The sequence below is a fragment of the Perognathus longimembris genome, chromosome 6 (genome assembly GCF_023159225.1).
Source record: "Perognathus longimembris pacificus isolate PPM17 chromosome 6, ASM2315922v1, whole genome shotgun sequence".
Taxonomy (NCBI): Eukaryota; Metazoa; Chordata; class Mammalia; order Rodentia; family Heteromyidae; genus Perognathus; species Perognathus longimembris.
In genome coordinates, this window is record NC_063166.1 from 524,368 (window position 1) to 538,641 (window position 14,274).

Genomic DNA, 14,274 nt, shown 5'->3' on the forward strand with positions numbered 1-14,274 from the left:
TTCTCAAACTCTTCAATGAAATTGAAAGAGAACGTTCACTACCAGACTCATTCTATGAAGCCAGTATAACCCTCATCCCAAAACCAGGCAGGTACTCATCACGGAAAGAGGACTATAGACTGATTTCCCTGATGAACATAGACGCAAAAATTCTCAACAAAATTCTGGCCAATCGACTTCAACAGGTCACCAAAAAAATCATACACCACGATCAAACTGGATTCATCCCAGGGATGCAAAGTTGGTTTAGTATACGCAAGTCAATTAATGTAATCCACCACATCAACCGGAGCAAGGTAAAGAACCACATGGTTTTATCTCTGGATGCGGAAAAAGCGTTTGATAAAATCCAGCATCCATTTATGCTAAAAGCCCTGGAAAAACTGGGATTCCAGGGAACATTCCTGAATATAATCAAGGCAGTTTATGACAAACCAACAGCAAGCATAACTCTAAATGGTGAAAAACTAAAGCCATTCCCTTTAAAATCAGGAGCAAGGCAGGGATGTCCACTCTCTCCCCTGCTCCTCAACATAGTACTAGAATTCCTAGCCAGAGCAATCAGGCAAGAAGAAAATATAAGGGGGATCCAAATAGGAAAAGATGAAGTTAAACTTTCTCTCTTTGTAGATGACATGATCCTATACCTAAAGAATCCCATAGACTCTACCCCCAAGCTACTAAAGCTGATCCAAAACTTTGGCAGAGTTGCAGGATATAAAATAAACCCTCAGAAATCAACGGCCTTTCTCTGTGCTAATGACCCGAAGACTGAGGCAGAAATAAGGAAAGCAAGTCCTTTTGCAATAGCCTCCCAAAACATAAAATACCTAGGAATAACCTTAACTAAAGAAGTGAAAGACCTCTTTGAGTAGAACTTTAAAAGCTTGACAAATGAAATTATGTTAGAATTAAGGAAATGGAAAAACCTCCCATGCTCCTGGATTGGGAGGATTAATATAATAAAAATGGCAATATTGCCAAAGGCTATCTACAAATTCAATGCAATACCCATTAATATCCCAACACCATTTTTTAATGAAATAGAGAAAGCAATCCAGAAATTCATATGGAACAATAAAAGACCTAGAATAGCAAAAACAATCCTAAGCAGAAAGAACAGTGCTGGAGGAATTATTTCTTTTTTCTTTTTTCTCCCTCTCTGGTTTATCCCCTGTTGTCACTGTATTTGATTCGGTACCCTGTGTCTTGTATATACATTTATCTGAATTGGGGAAGGGAAGGAGAACAACAAAATGGTGTGAGACAAAGGACAAAGGGAAATCCAATGCAACAGTTGTACTCACAAGACAGTATGTTGGAAATGAACGTTACAACTTGGGTGGAGGAGAGATTAGGGGGGAGGAAAATGGGAGAAAAACAAGGGAAGGGTAACAATATTCAACAAGAAATGTACTCATTACCTTACGAATGTAACTATAACCCCTCTGTACATCATTTTGACAATATATTTAAATTAAAAAAGGAATTGAAGATCCATTTAATCACTTATCTTTCTGGAAAGTAAAGGAAAATAGTTGCAATTTAATTTGTCATAAGAATTTTGTTTCTGTAACAGATAAAATAAATTTAATGAACTTCTTTCACAGGAGTGCATTTCTCAAATGAAGCATGTTGTGAGAAATGTGAGAATCCACGATTATCAATCCACACAATACCTCATTAAGGCTATTGACAGAAAACATATTTGTCATCCTTAATGATGCAACATGAATAATTTCATGCATTTTCTTTAGTTTTTTTTTTACTAGTTCAGAGTCATCTTGTTTATTCCAGAGGTAATTTTAAGCACTACTATTTCTGGTTTTTGTTATTTTCATTACAACTTAGAGATTGCCAGAGTCAGATTTTTCATACTTCCAGAGTCATATTATAAGTTTATATCTGTGTATTGTGTGTGTTTGCACACACGCAAGTGTATTCACACTCTAAATAAAACAAGTGTTTCTTTTGGCCCTTTTTATATCTCAAGATAGATTTTAATAATCTTCCATGAGTTACTTAGCCCTTTTTCCTGGTTTGGAGGTAGAATGGACAGTAATCCAGCCCTAGTCTGCCTCTTTAAAGAGATGAATCCAATCTTACTCATTTTTCTGTTAAAATAATTGTTTTAATGTAAAGCATTATCTATTGAGCATACACCTACTTTCTTCATTCTAAATTTTCAGATGAATACCTGCTGGTAGATGATCATAAGTAAAAACCAGTTGATACTTATTTCGCAGTTGTAAATAAACTATAGTTCAGTTTTATTTATTCATAAACATACATTTATTTCACTGTGAATAGTATGAGCTTTATGACTCATCATCTTGCATTAATATGCGACTGTAGGAGAGCTCTGAGTCAAATATAGTTTCATCTCAGAAGCCTTATAGTTTCTCCTTACTTGGATGTCATGAACACTAATATTTCAGGTTTTATTGTATGGCATTATTTGTAAAAGTTTCCCTCAAAAAATTCAACTAAGCTAACGTATGAAACTGTAACCTTTCTGTACATCAGTTTGATAATAAAAATTTGAAAAAAAATTCAACTAAGATAAACAAATCAGCAAATGTATCAGTTTTCTGGGGCTTTGGATTTCAGACAACTTCCTGGGACAAGCTTGATATGGCTGCATCCTATCTTCATCCTTTTACATGATGGTAGGGGTGCAAGTAGTATTTATCAAAGTGAATTAGATAAGATTCTGTTAGTGCCACTAATTCTGTATATTCAGAGGTTTATGAGGTGATGTATATAGGAACAAAGATTTCAAGTAAGTTAGATTAAATGATCATTTTTCCTTTGTCAGTGGAATTCCTTTTTGGCTATTAGAAACTCAACAACAAAATCCAATACCAATCATACCTTAATATACTATATGCAATTTTTTTCTTTGTTTTATACAATGCCTGGAGCTTGAACTCAAGACCTGAGTGCTGTCTCTTTTAACTTTTGTGACCAGATTTGTTTCATGTGGTTATCCTCAGATCTCAGCCTCTTGAGTAGTTTAGGACTACGGAGTGAGCCTGGATGCCATTTTGTAAAACTGTGTCAAGCAATAAATTTCTATTGGGATTTTCTGCAGCAGAAAATTTAAATCTAAAGGCTAAATACATACTAGATACTTACAGGGTCTCTAACTTTATGTTTCATAGTTATTTATTCAAATACAGTAAAAATGTTCATATCTTATAAGAATTTCTAATTTGTTATTGATGTATCTAATTCTTGGAAACAGCATTTTTTTTGGTAGGAGAGGAAAAGATAAAGTATATTAAATAAAATATGATATAATTACAACTCCTTATACAGGTCCTTATACAGGTCCTGCTGTCTTCACTTGTGGACACACAATTTGGATCATGGTGAATTATTCTTTGTGTATAGTTCATGATTAGAAGTAATTGTTTTCATGCATGTTGCATTAACTTATTCTAGAATATGTTGCCATATTATTCTTTGTGAGCAAGTTTGGAGTGCAGCCTGCCTATCGATAAGTTATTATACTAAAAGATTCTTGAAGAAAAAAAACTTTTTGTGCCAGTCCTAGGGCTTGAACTGAGGGCCTGAGCACTGTCCCTGAGATTCTTTTTGTTTTCCAAAGCTAGTGCTTTACCACTTGAGCCACAGTGCTACTTCCAGCTTTTTCTGAGTAGTTTATTAGAGAAAACAGTCTTAGGGATTTTTGTTCCTCTGGCTTCAAACCATGATCTCAGATCTCAGCCTCCTGAGTAGCTAGGGTTATAGACGTTAGCCATTAGAATCTGGCTAAGATATTGTTTGAAAACACAGTTGCTTCTTCTCTAGAAGTAAATCTTCTGACAATGACACACAAAAATGTTCCCTTTCAGGAGAAAATGCAAAATTTATTGACTGTCTCTAAAGTATGTGATTTTCTATTTTGTATCAAAGCACTTTAAAAACTTTTAACATCATGGAGATTGAAACTAAAGTACCTTAAATGTATTTTCTGCGGTATAATTTTCTTCAGAATATTGGATCTTAGACATGGAATAATTATTGTACTTCATGCTAACTTTCAAGAATTTGATAAAATTTTCCTTCAGTTTCTGTCATGTTTTCTTTGGTATGATTAATCATAAAATACTCCTTTTCTTGGTCCCTGTAATACAGGATAAAGTATAATTTAATGCATAGATTTGTAGCAGTAGGTTCATCTTTGGTTAAGGGAAAAGTGGTCATAAAATTGTTTAGTTACCTACAGTTGAAATTATAGTATTTTTGCATTATAAAACTTGATACTTTACACAATCAACTCACACATGTGTTCTAATTCTCTGACAAATGTAAGAATTTTGGTAAAATAAAAGCCACACATCCAGAAATACAATTATTTTATTATGTCATCCAGTAGTTATTGTTTTATGATACTGATTATAAGATTCTAACATGCGTAGAAACTTGTTCATTTCTCAGCCTCTTGGAATCCATATTTGGGCCACATTATCTTAAAAAATATGATCAGGTGGTACATGGCCAGGGCAAATTGCAGAATTGCTGGAAATGGTTGATTTTACAAGCAAGGTATCATGCAGGTATTCTTAGTCAGCAGCACTAAAAAGTCACTTTGCTGAAAATAGCACAATATACCATTGTAATGTGGCTACCTGTGCACTTTGTGTGGGAAAATGGCTTTTTCCTTGGGCTGCAAAAGTATTTAGAAAGATAAATGGCACATTCATAAGTGGCTTTTGAAAGATGGACATTGAAAGTTGACACTGCATCTCCAGTGTGTCTCTGTCTTCCCTTGTGCTATGCTCTTTTGTGGCACAATGCCTCCCTTACTGTTCATCAATTCAGTCCTTCTTGCATTTTAATTATAGAGCACCTGTGTCCATCAGCATAGGTAGGACAGAGCTAAAATGAAGTAAACACTCTAACCTTTCTTCACTTATCACAGCAGCATAATCAAGACTCATGAAAGGCAAAGATAGAGTAGGAAAGCATGGAATGGGAGAGGGGGCATTGCCTCTTCAAGAAAGGTTTCAAGAGACTTTTCAGAGATGCCCAGGTTAGAAATGCACTTATGTACACAAGCACTGCTAGCCTGGTGTACATGTTGTGCACTTTGCTTGTGACTCCTTCAGAAAGCAGCACCTTACTGGCCTGCACCAAGTGCGGTGCAGGAAAGGCAGCCCCTTCCGTAGGGCCTCACGGGCATTCACCTACTTGCCATTGTTGGGCAAGTAGGTTTCCTCCTTGAGTACTTGATCTTCAGGAAGTTAAATTCCGTCAAATTCAACATTTTTTGAGTGAAAATGTATTTTGAAGTGAAAATTTTCATAACATTCTAGAGTGACTTTGAAGTGAATCTTTGATATGTTTTATTTTTTTATTTGTTTATTCAAAAATATATGCAATCATACTTCAGATGGCTGTCTTGTATCTAGCATATGTAAGTAGCTTTCATAGCCCAGTAATACGAAAAACAACACACTTAACAGTGGGCATACATTTTTCGAATTCTTTTCTCCAAGGAAGCACAATGTCAGTGGGCCCTTGGCAATATATCCAGTATCACTAGCTACCAGGAAGTTACAGTAATAACCCCAGGAACCTAACGCTTCTTATTTACTGGGATACTTGCATAATCAAAACCACACACCAGGCAGGCTCTATTGAGGACTGTGGAAAAGCAGACAAGAATCCTACCTACATGAAGGTGGTTAAAAAGTAAGCTAGACAGACTAGTACATTCCCTATTCCTTTAATCAGTATTAAGCATATCTTCAGTATTTAAATGAAAAAATTGGAAAAATGCCTTTTTTATGAATGCCTTAGGAAATTAAGGCAGATCTTTTATCTATAATGCCATATAGTAAAATACTAAACACTTTGCTAGTTGGTTTAAGCAGCTTGAACATCAACAAAGCTAGATACCATCTTACAAACAAAAAATCTATTGGCTAATTAAATTTGAAATTAATGTTTGTATGGAAGAAACTTCTTCCCTTCTATGCTCCTAGTGCTGGAACAGGTAGGACTCAGCACATGGTATGAGCTCAGTCAGCTCTCCTTTGTGGGTTAGTATTTTCTTGTCCATGTAAGCACATGGATTTGTCCCATGGCATTGAATAAACATGGAAAGTATTTTAAGAACAAACATCTGAACCGTGTCCATGTGTACAGAGTATGTAAGAGATTTATGTTTTGTGAAATAAGAATTGCATCCCATGCAAATGACCAAAATCTTGACAGCTCCATTATGGCTTGTTTGAAGAAATTTAAAATTCTAAAATACAAGATTCAAATAACAATTTGTTATGCAGATAAGAATATAGTTCTGTAGCTCATGTCATTAAACTAAGCATAAATCCCATCTCCTACCTTCATAGGTGATTTGGTGAACATTTCATCAGAAATTTCATGTTCTGAATCATTTTTATTCAGACAGGTGTACAGTGCTTCAATTGAGAATTGGGGAAAAGAAGATGCTAAAATAATTTTTTAAGGTCATGAACCAATATATTACAAAAACAGTCTCAGACATGACACAGAGGAATAACACTAAAGCTTTAGGAGACAGACATACTCCAAACTATGTGGACTACCCCAAAGTAGAAAATCCAAAAATATCTCAAGGGGCTGGGAATATGGCCTAGTGGCAAGAGTGCTTGCCTCGTATACATGAGGCCCTGGGTTCGATTCCTCAGCACCACATACACAGAAAATGGCCAGAAGTGGCGCTGTGGCTCAAGTGGCAGAGTGCTGGCCTTGAGCAAAAAAGAAGCCAGGGACAGTGCTCAGGCCCTGAGCTCACGGCCTAGGACTGGCCAAAAAAACCCCCCAAAAACCTCAAAGCTCATTCATCAAGATTATAGACTCTTGATATCAAAGCTAACTCAGAAAAGGAAAATTATGTTTTTACCCTTAAATATGATTTGCGCCTTTAAAATACTTTAATGATATACTTTGTTTAATAGTAACTTTATTGATGTACAATTTATAAACCATACAGTATTGGTTAGTGTGTTCAGAGAGTTGTATAACCATACTGTGATCTAATTTAAAATTTATTCATCACCTAAAGAAGGAATTCTATAACCACTATCAGACATTTCCAGTTCTCCACAGGCTGCCTGCCCAGTTCCTACCCCTCAAATAGTCTCTGAAGAAACATGGTACATTTATTTATTAGTTTAAGATCATAGTTCTAAAAGATAGATGTCAAATTCAAAGACTTTTATTTCTTCTTCAAGCTCCTACCTTAGTTTTGGCGCATTTTATTCTATATACTTTAAGTAAATTATAGCATGATTACAAATCCAGGTCATTTGGTCCATTAGTAAACTGTCTTTCATACTCTGAGCACTGCTTTCAAACACCTATTCCCAGCAGTATTTCAGGATGAATAAACAACTTGCATGTAACTCAAAAAATTTGATTTAGACAAATCATTTTTTATGTATCATGGTTGTTACCTTTTTGTGTGTGTGTGTGTGTGCCAGTCATAGGGCTTACATTCAGTGCCTGTGCACAGTCCTTGAGCTTTTTTGCTCAAGATTTGTACTCTAACACTCAAGCTACATCTCTAATTGTTTAACCATTCTTAAAAAAAAAACAAAAACTTGTTCACATATTTTATTTACTGATCCAAAGTTCAACTCTTTAACAGAGAATGCATTACTGAGGAATAAAATTCCAATTTGAGAATATATTGGGCAAAAGTAATGTTTGACAAATCTAGGCAATACACTTCATTTAAAAAATCATGTAAAGTATTTTGCAGCTTCATAATAAATCTTTATGGTTGATTTTTTTAATGTCTGGCATTGAGTCCATATCCTCTTACACTTCATAGGCAAGTGCTGTACTTCTTAACCCATGGCTCCGGCCTTGTTATTTTTATATTTATCTTTGAGATAGTATCTCACTAACTTTGTCCAGGCTTCCTTCTACTTGTGATTCTCTTCTCTCAATCTCTGAGGAGCATATGGAGGCATAGATCACCATGTCTGCCCTCAATTCTTATTTTGATAATCTATTTGAAAAGAAAGAGCTTTTGACACAATTTGCAGACCAGTGAGATTTTCCCAATTTCTTTCAATAATAAGTAACTGATCTGGATATTTAAGTAAATGGTGTTCAAATTGTACTGATTTTAGCATTCCTTTAAGAAGAGGTATCCCATTCACAATGGGTCTTGGATTGAAGGTCTGAAATACTTGCATAGATGTCTTGGGGTCTTTATGGACTAAGTCTTTTAAATGGTAAAGTTGAAAAAAAATCTTATAAATCTTCAACTACTCTTGGTACAAAACACATTTTTTATCATAGCTTAAAACAGACATTTGTTGATTTTTGTTTCCTAGTTCAATTTTGTGGGGAAATTGCTTGGACCAAGAGGAAACTCCTTGAAGAGGCTACAGGAAGAAACAGGTGCTAAAATGTCTATCCTGGGAAAAGGATCAATGAGAGATAAAGCAAAGGTACTGAACTTTGAACTTGATTTTTGCCACATTCAGGAGAGTTACCTGTAAGACTGATAGTCACATTTACAAGCACCCTGAGCTGCAGTTCCAGCATTTTTCTGATACCATCCTGTTGCTGTGTTGATGTCTTCTCCATCATCATAGAATCCATTACTGTCCACAGCTCTTGAGATCATGTATTCTGAATTGTCATTTTCTGTAGTTGGCTGCATAGGTTGCTATCAAAACTCTTCACTTGTGTATCCTATGTAATATGATTCTGTACATCTGTGTTCATTTTCTTTAATTTTATAACTGGATGCTATTTCTTTCTCAAGTTGTATCATCTAATTGCATATATTGTATCATCCTTTCTTTTTATCTATCTCTCTGCTCTATTTCCTTTTGATCATGTTATGTAAAGTAATTTCAGATCTTTATCTGCAGATATACAAAGAGCAAAACTTAGTTATTCTTGACATTTCAGTGACACTGAAGAACTCACCTCATGCTCAAAAGAATAAGCCAAGAAATATATAAAGTGGTTGTGTGCATGTATGTGTGCATGCGTGCCATTCCTGGGGCTTGAACTCAGGGCTTGGATGCTGTCCCTGGCTTCTTTTGCTTAAGGAAGGCTAGCATTCTACCACTTGAGCCACAGTAGCACTTCTGGCTTTTCCCCTCCACTTCCCCCAGTTCATAGCTTTGGTTTTTTTTGAAGGTGTTCCATAGCTTTTGCATGTTTATTTGCAGTTTTCCTAGAATTTTCCTTTGATTTTCTTGATTGGCCAAATTCATCTACTTTATCATTGATCTTTGGTACTTTATTTTTAACCTCCTATATTGTATTAACTAGATTTCCAGTGTGTTTTCTTATTTTGGAATCACATTTTTATTTCTAGGATTTAAGTACCATCTGTTTGTGATCACTATTCTGCTTTCTTACTAGGTTCTCAGGCCCTTGTCACTGTCTCCTCATTCAGACTCTCAGAGGCCAGAATTTTATCCTTAGACTACTCTTTTTTTTTTTTTTTTTTTTGCCAGTCCTGGGCCTTGGACTCAGGGCCTGAGCACTGTCCCTGGCTTCTTCCCGCTCAAGGCTAGCACTCTGCCACTTGAGCCACAGCACCGCTTCTGGCCGTTTTCTGTATATGTGGTGCTGGGGAATCGAACCTAGGGCCTCGTGTATCCGAGGCAGGCACTCTTGCCACTAGGCTATATCCCCAGCCCCTTAGACTACTCTTATTTCTTTATAATCATATATTATTTATGTGCTTCTCAACCTGAAATGTATTTTGGTTCAGTCTACAATATATTCTCTTGAGATTACAGTCTTTATATGTTAATCTAATTAATAGGCAGTTGTCACTGGGTGACAGAACTGATGTCTATAATCCTAGCTTCTTAAGAGGAATATGGTTGGAAGCTAGCCCAGACACAAAACCTGTAAGACTTCATCTCTAAGATGGTCAGTAATAGCTGTACAAGAGGCATGGCTCAAGTGGTGGAGCACAAGCTGAGCAAGCAAGCCACACGGGAGTGAAAGGCTGAGCCCAATGCCTGATAATGGCAAAAAAAAAAAAAGAATGTAGGTATGGATGACAAATAGACACTGAAACACATCATGTGAAAGATTGTATACTCACTAACACACACACATATACACCCCCAACTGTGTATTTATATATTGAAGACACTCCTTAACTATACATCAATCAGTACATATCCAGCCCTCTTCTCAAGGTGGCCTGATTGAATAAAGATTCAAAAATTAGCAATGTTTATCCAAAGTGTATAGGATTTGACAGGAAGTAGAAACAGTCTCCTTTAATCAGACAAGTCTTTAGAAAATATTACTTAATAAATGTCAGCCTCACTTTTGTTCAACAATGTTAATAATAGATTGTTTTCACTCCACATCAGCTATCTGCTTAGGAGAAAATTCAACCTTATAACATGACTCAGCCTTCTTAAAGCTTGCGATCAAATTAAATACAGTTTAATTAAATCTAACATTTTCTTTAAAAATAATTAAGGTAAAGGTGATTGTTTGGATTAGGAATTACAGAATCATTTAGGTTTGTTCCCATACATTTGGTAATACTTCTAATCTATTGGTAGAAAAATAAGATTTTAAAATTTATTCCTGCTGACATAGGGATAAATGAACCATACTATGCAGAAACTAATTCTAATGGGTAATAATTAGGAAACGTGACTTTTTCTTTAATTATACCTACCGAAACAACTCTTTTTGCAAAGAAAGGAAACAAAAACCAAACCAAAATAAAATATAATATCCAAGTAACCTCAACTGCAAAAGCCTACAAAGAGTCAAGGTTTCTTTTCACAGTGGTCAGACCCCTGAAGGGATGAGCTGACATTCTATCTAAAACCATCTAGAAAGAAATTTCAAGCTTTGAGGCTAAAAGATATTCTTGGTGAAATATAGAATGCATAGTGTTTGCACTATTTTAAAGCTCCTTAAGAAATTGACTAACAAGTCAGAAATTTCTTTTTAGGCCTAAGACCTGTATATTCACATGGCCAGTTGGTTGCAAATAACCACAGAACTGTAGCATCACTAGAAATCCCTTGTGTGCAGACTTCAGGGAACTGACTGTTCTGTGCTAACGAACACATGCAAAGAAGAATGGGGAAGCGAGAACATCTGAGAGCAAATTTCTTATCCATTGACTTACCCATTGTCCTTAGATAGGGGTCACAAATGGCTATTGTAATAGAATTGTATAGTAATGAAAGACCTGTTGATGTTTTAGTTAGTAGGGTTGGTTTTACTGAGAGAATACAGTATTAAAGGGTGTTAGTGATGATATGTAGAAAGTGTAGTTTGGGGAAGCTTCTTTGAAAATGTGTGATAATTCTCAAGGCATATTCTTTCTGTCTTTGATGTGCTAATAATGTGTGCAGTTTCTGTTTTATAATGTGTCTTCTGTAGTTGTGATGGATACTTTAGTAAATCCTTTCCGATTTCATGGCAAGGCTGGTTTTCATCAACAATAAAATCAACTAGAAACCTTCAAAGAAAAGTGGCTGCCTGGTGGGCAATGTGGGTACGAGCCCCACACCATCCATCCTCCTCATTTGGCTGCTGGGCTCAGCCCAACATCAAAAAGTCTCAGTCTCTCAAATCCTGAAGGGACAAAGCCACGCTCAGTGCTTGTCAATCACCCTGTCATTGGGTCCATGGACTCGCCTTTCAACTCTTCAAAATCCAAAACACCAAAGCACTGTATAATCCCGGGAAACCAAAAGCTCAGACATTCTGTCGTTCATTTTAGCCATACCCCTAATAAAATGCATAGAAGACCAACATTTTTTTTCTCAGCTGCTCTTCTGCAGAGGAGAGTTCAAGTTCGTCAAGACTGAGACAGCAAAATATGCAAAATATTTGCTGAAATATCACTCAAGTTGTGAAGGATAAGGAAATATATAAATGACAGATTGATTGATTTTTATTTTTATTTTACTTAACTGCTTTCCTTTATTTCTTTTGTCCAAATTCTAAAAAGTTAGTACATTAGACTGAAAGGTTCTGCCTGAGGAGGAATATGACATTATGGAAAAATATTTCAGGTGGATACGATGAAACCTGAGTTTCAATGTTTAATCGGTACATAATTTCAAAACATTATGTATGGGGCTGGGGATATGGCCTAGTGGCAAGAGTGCTTGCCTCGTATACATGAGGCCCTGGGTTCAATTCCCCAGCACCACATATACAGAAAATGGCCAGAAGTGGTGCTGTGGCTCAAGTGGCAGAGTGCTAGCCTTGAGCAAAAAGAAGCCAGGGACAGAGCTCAGGCCCTGAGTCCAAGCCCAGGACTGGCCAAAAAAAAAACAAAAAAAAACAAAAAAAATTATGTATTTGACTGTGAGTGATCAAATAATTATAAGAGTGAAGAATGTGAATTGAAGAATAAAATACTTTATCATATTTGTAAGCTACACTTTTTATGTTCAAGTTTTTGTTTTTCAAGTGTGAGTAATTTGTCATTCACAGCAGTGTTCTATGACTTTAGAAAGAAAATATAAATGAAAGCTATAAGCCTATCCAGGCTTAGTTTTTTTCATAAGCTTCAATGAAACTAGCAATACTTTATGTATTATGAATCAAAGATACATTACCTTTTAAAATTTTATTAGCATAAATTAATTGTATAAAGGTATCATTGCAGTGATATTTGTAGCACACATTGTACTTTGATCAAATTCACCACAGATATGAAACCCACAAAAGACTGTTATATAGGAAGAAACTGGGGGGGGGGGAGGTTTAAAGAAAAATAAATTATCCTAATTCTTAGTGGTAACCCATGGCTTAAATGAAGAAAAGATTTTAAAATGTAACTTAACTGTGGCGCCATTCCATTCATTGTCCCTTGCCACTCAGGTTTTTATATTGCACCTGTGATGCAGTGTGCATCTAAGATAATTCTGTGAATGGATGCAGTATATAATGATGAGATCAAAGCAGTTAATACTTCAGTTCCCTTAAAATTTAGTTGTGCATATTTATGAAGCACAGTGTATCATTTCCGTACTTGTATATAGTATCTGTTGACCAAATGAAGGTAACTAAGGTTTCCATTGCTTTTATCATTTTCTGGTGCCTACAAGGCTCAAGCTCTTCTCTTCACGTTCTTGGTAAATAGATAGTAGCCTGCTATCAGCTACCGTTTCCCCATCGCACCAGAGAGTACCATGGTCCTTCATTTGTGCTCTGGTCACATTTTCTAGTCTTCCTCTGTGTCCTACCACACTGTTATTCTCCTCTAGTGATTCTTCTGAGAAAACCTTCTATAAAAAGATTGTGGTTGTTTTTATCCTTTTTTTTTTGTTTTGTTTTGCCAGTCCTGGGGCCTGAACTCAGGGTTTGGCCTTGAACTCGGCCTGAGCACTGTCTTTGGCTTCACTTTTGCTCAAGGCTAGCACTCTACCACTTGAGCCACAGCACCATTTCTGGCTTTTTCTATATATGTGGTGCTGAGGAATCGAACCCAGGGCTTCATGTATACAAGGTAAGCCTCTACCACTAGGCCATATTCCCAGCCCCCCTTATGTTTTTAAGAGAAACTTGGACAGCTTGTTCAGGCTCAGCAGAGGGAATCTGGAGGTATAGCTAAGGGCATAGTGTGTGCAGAGGGGGAAAGTCCTATATTCAGCTGAATTGCCTCATCTGCACCACTTGGGCTTCTGAATTTTATTATCTGCAGTTTTTATTGGAATTAGTGTCCTGTTGTCTCTTTATTCATTGCCTTTCACAAGTCAAATGAAGGGAAGTTGAATAGCAATCTACTTACATCAGCCACAAATACTAGAATCATTCCTTAATTGAGTAGAGTTGTCACAAACAACTGAAAATTTCTTAGGGTGTTTAGAGCCTTCATTGAAAAATAGAAAGCTCTGTTTTCTAGCTATAGTTATTATACTGCCAAGAACATCAGAGAAATTGCCAACGTCTTACTCTAATGAAGTTACTAAGATCACTTTAGTTGCTTTCTATGTGGATGAGTTCACAAAGAGTGAGGAGAAAAATGTTTCAGGATAACGAGACAGTGTGTAGTTGACATTAGTAGCATGTATTATTTCTAGGAAAGACTCATTGTTTGTTATGTATTTTTTTATGCCTCAAATACTCATTACTAAGATTTGGGAGATACTTTCCCAGCAGTGCCTGTGCTAGGGATGTCTAGAATCCAGAATTAAGCAGGAATCCTGATTTCTTCAAGTACAGATTGTTTAGATAAATGAAGCCATCTGTATCAAGTAGGTTATACCAAATTGATTCACAAAGTGTCTAATATTTCCA

At 36.1% G+C, this 14,274-nt stretch overlaps 1 protein-coding gene across 5 annotated transcripts in view; it reads left to right on the forward strand.

Annotated features, from left to right (window-relative positions):
- Khdrbs2 (KH RNA binding domain containing, signal transduction associated 2) overlaps window positions 1–14,274 on the forward strand; it is a 223,691-nt gene that overhangs the window by 80,923 nt on the left and 128,494 nt on the right. For 3 of the 5 annotated variants that reach the window (XM_048347557.1, XM_048347556.1, XM_048347559.1), the window contains exon 3: window positions 8,343–8,459. The exons of the other annotated variants lie outside the window; for them this stretch is intronic. In XM_048347557.1, the coding sequence (XP_048203514.1) occupies window positions 8,343–8,459 (117 nt within the window). The remainder of the gene's footprint in view (window positions 1–8,342; window positions 8,460–14,274) is intronic. 5 annotated transcript variants of the gene reach the window in all.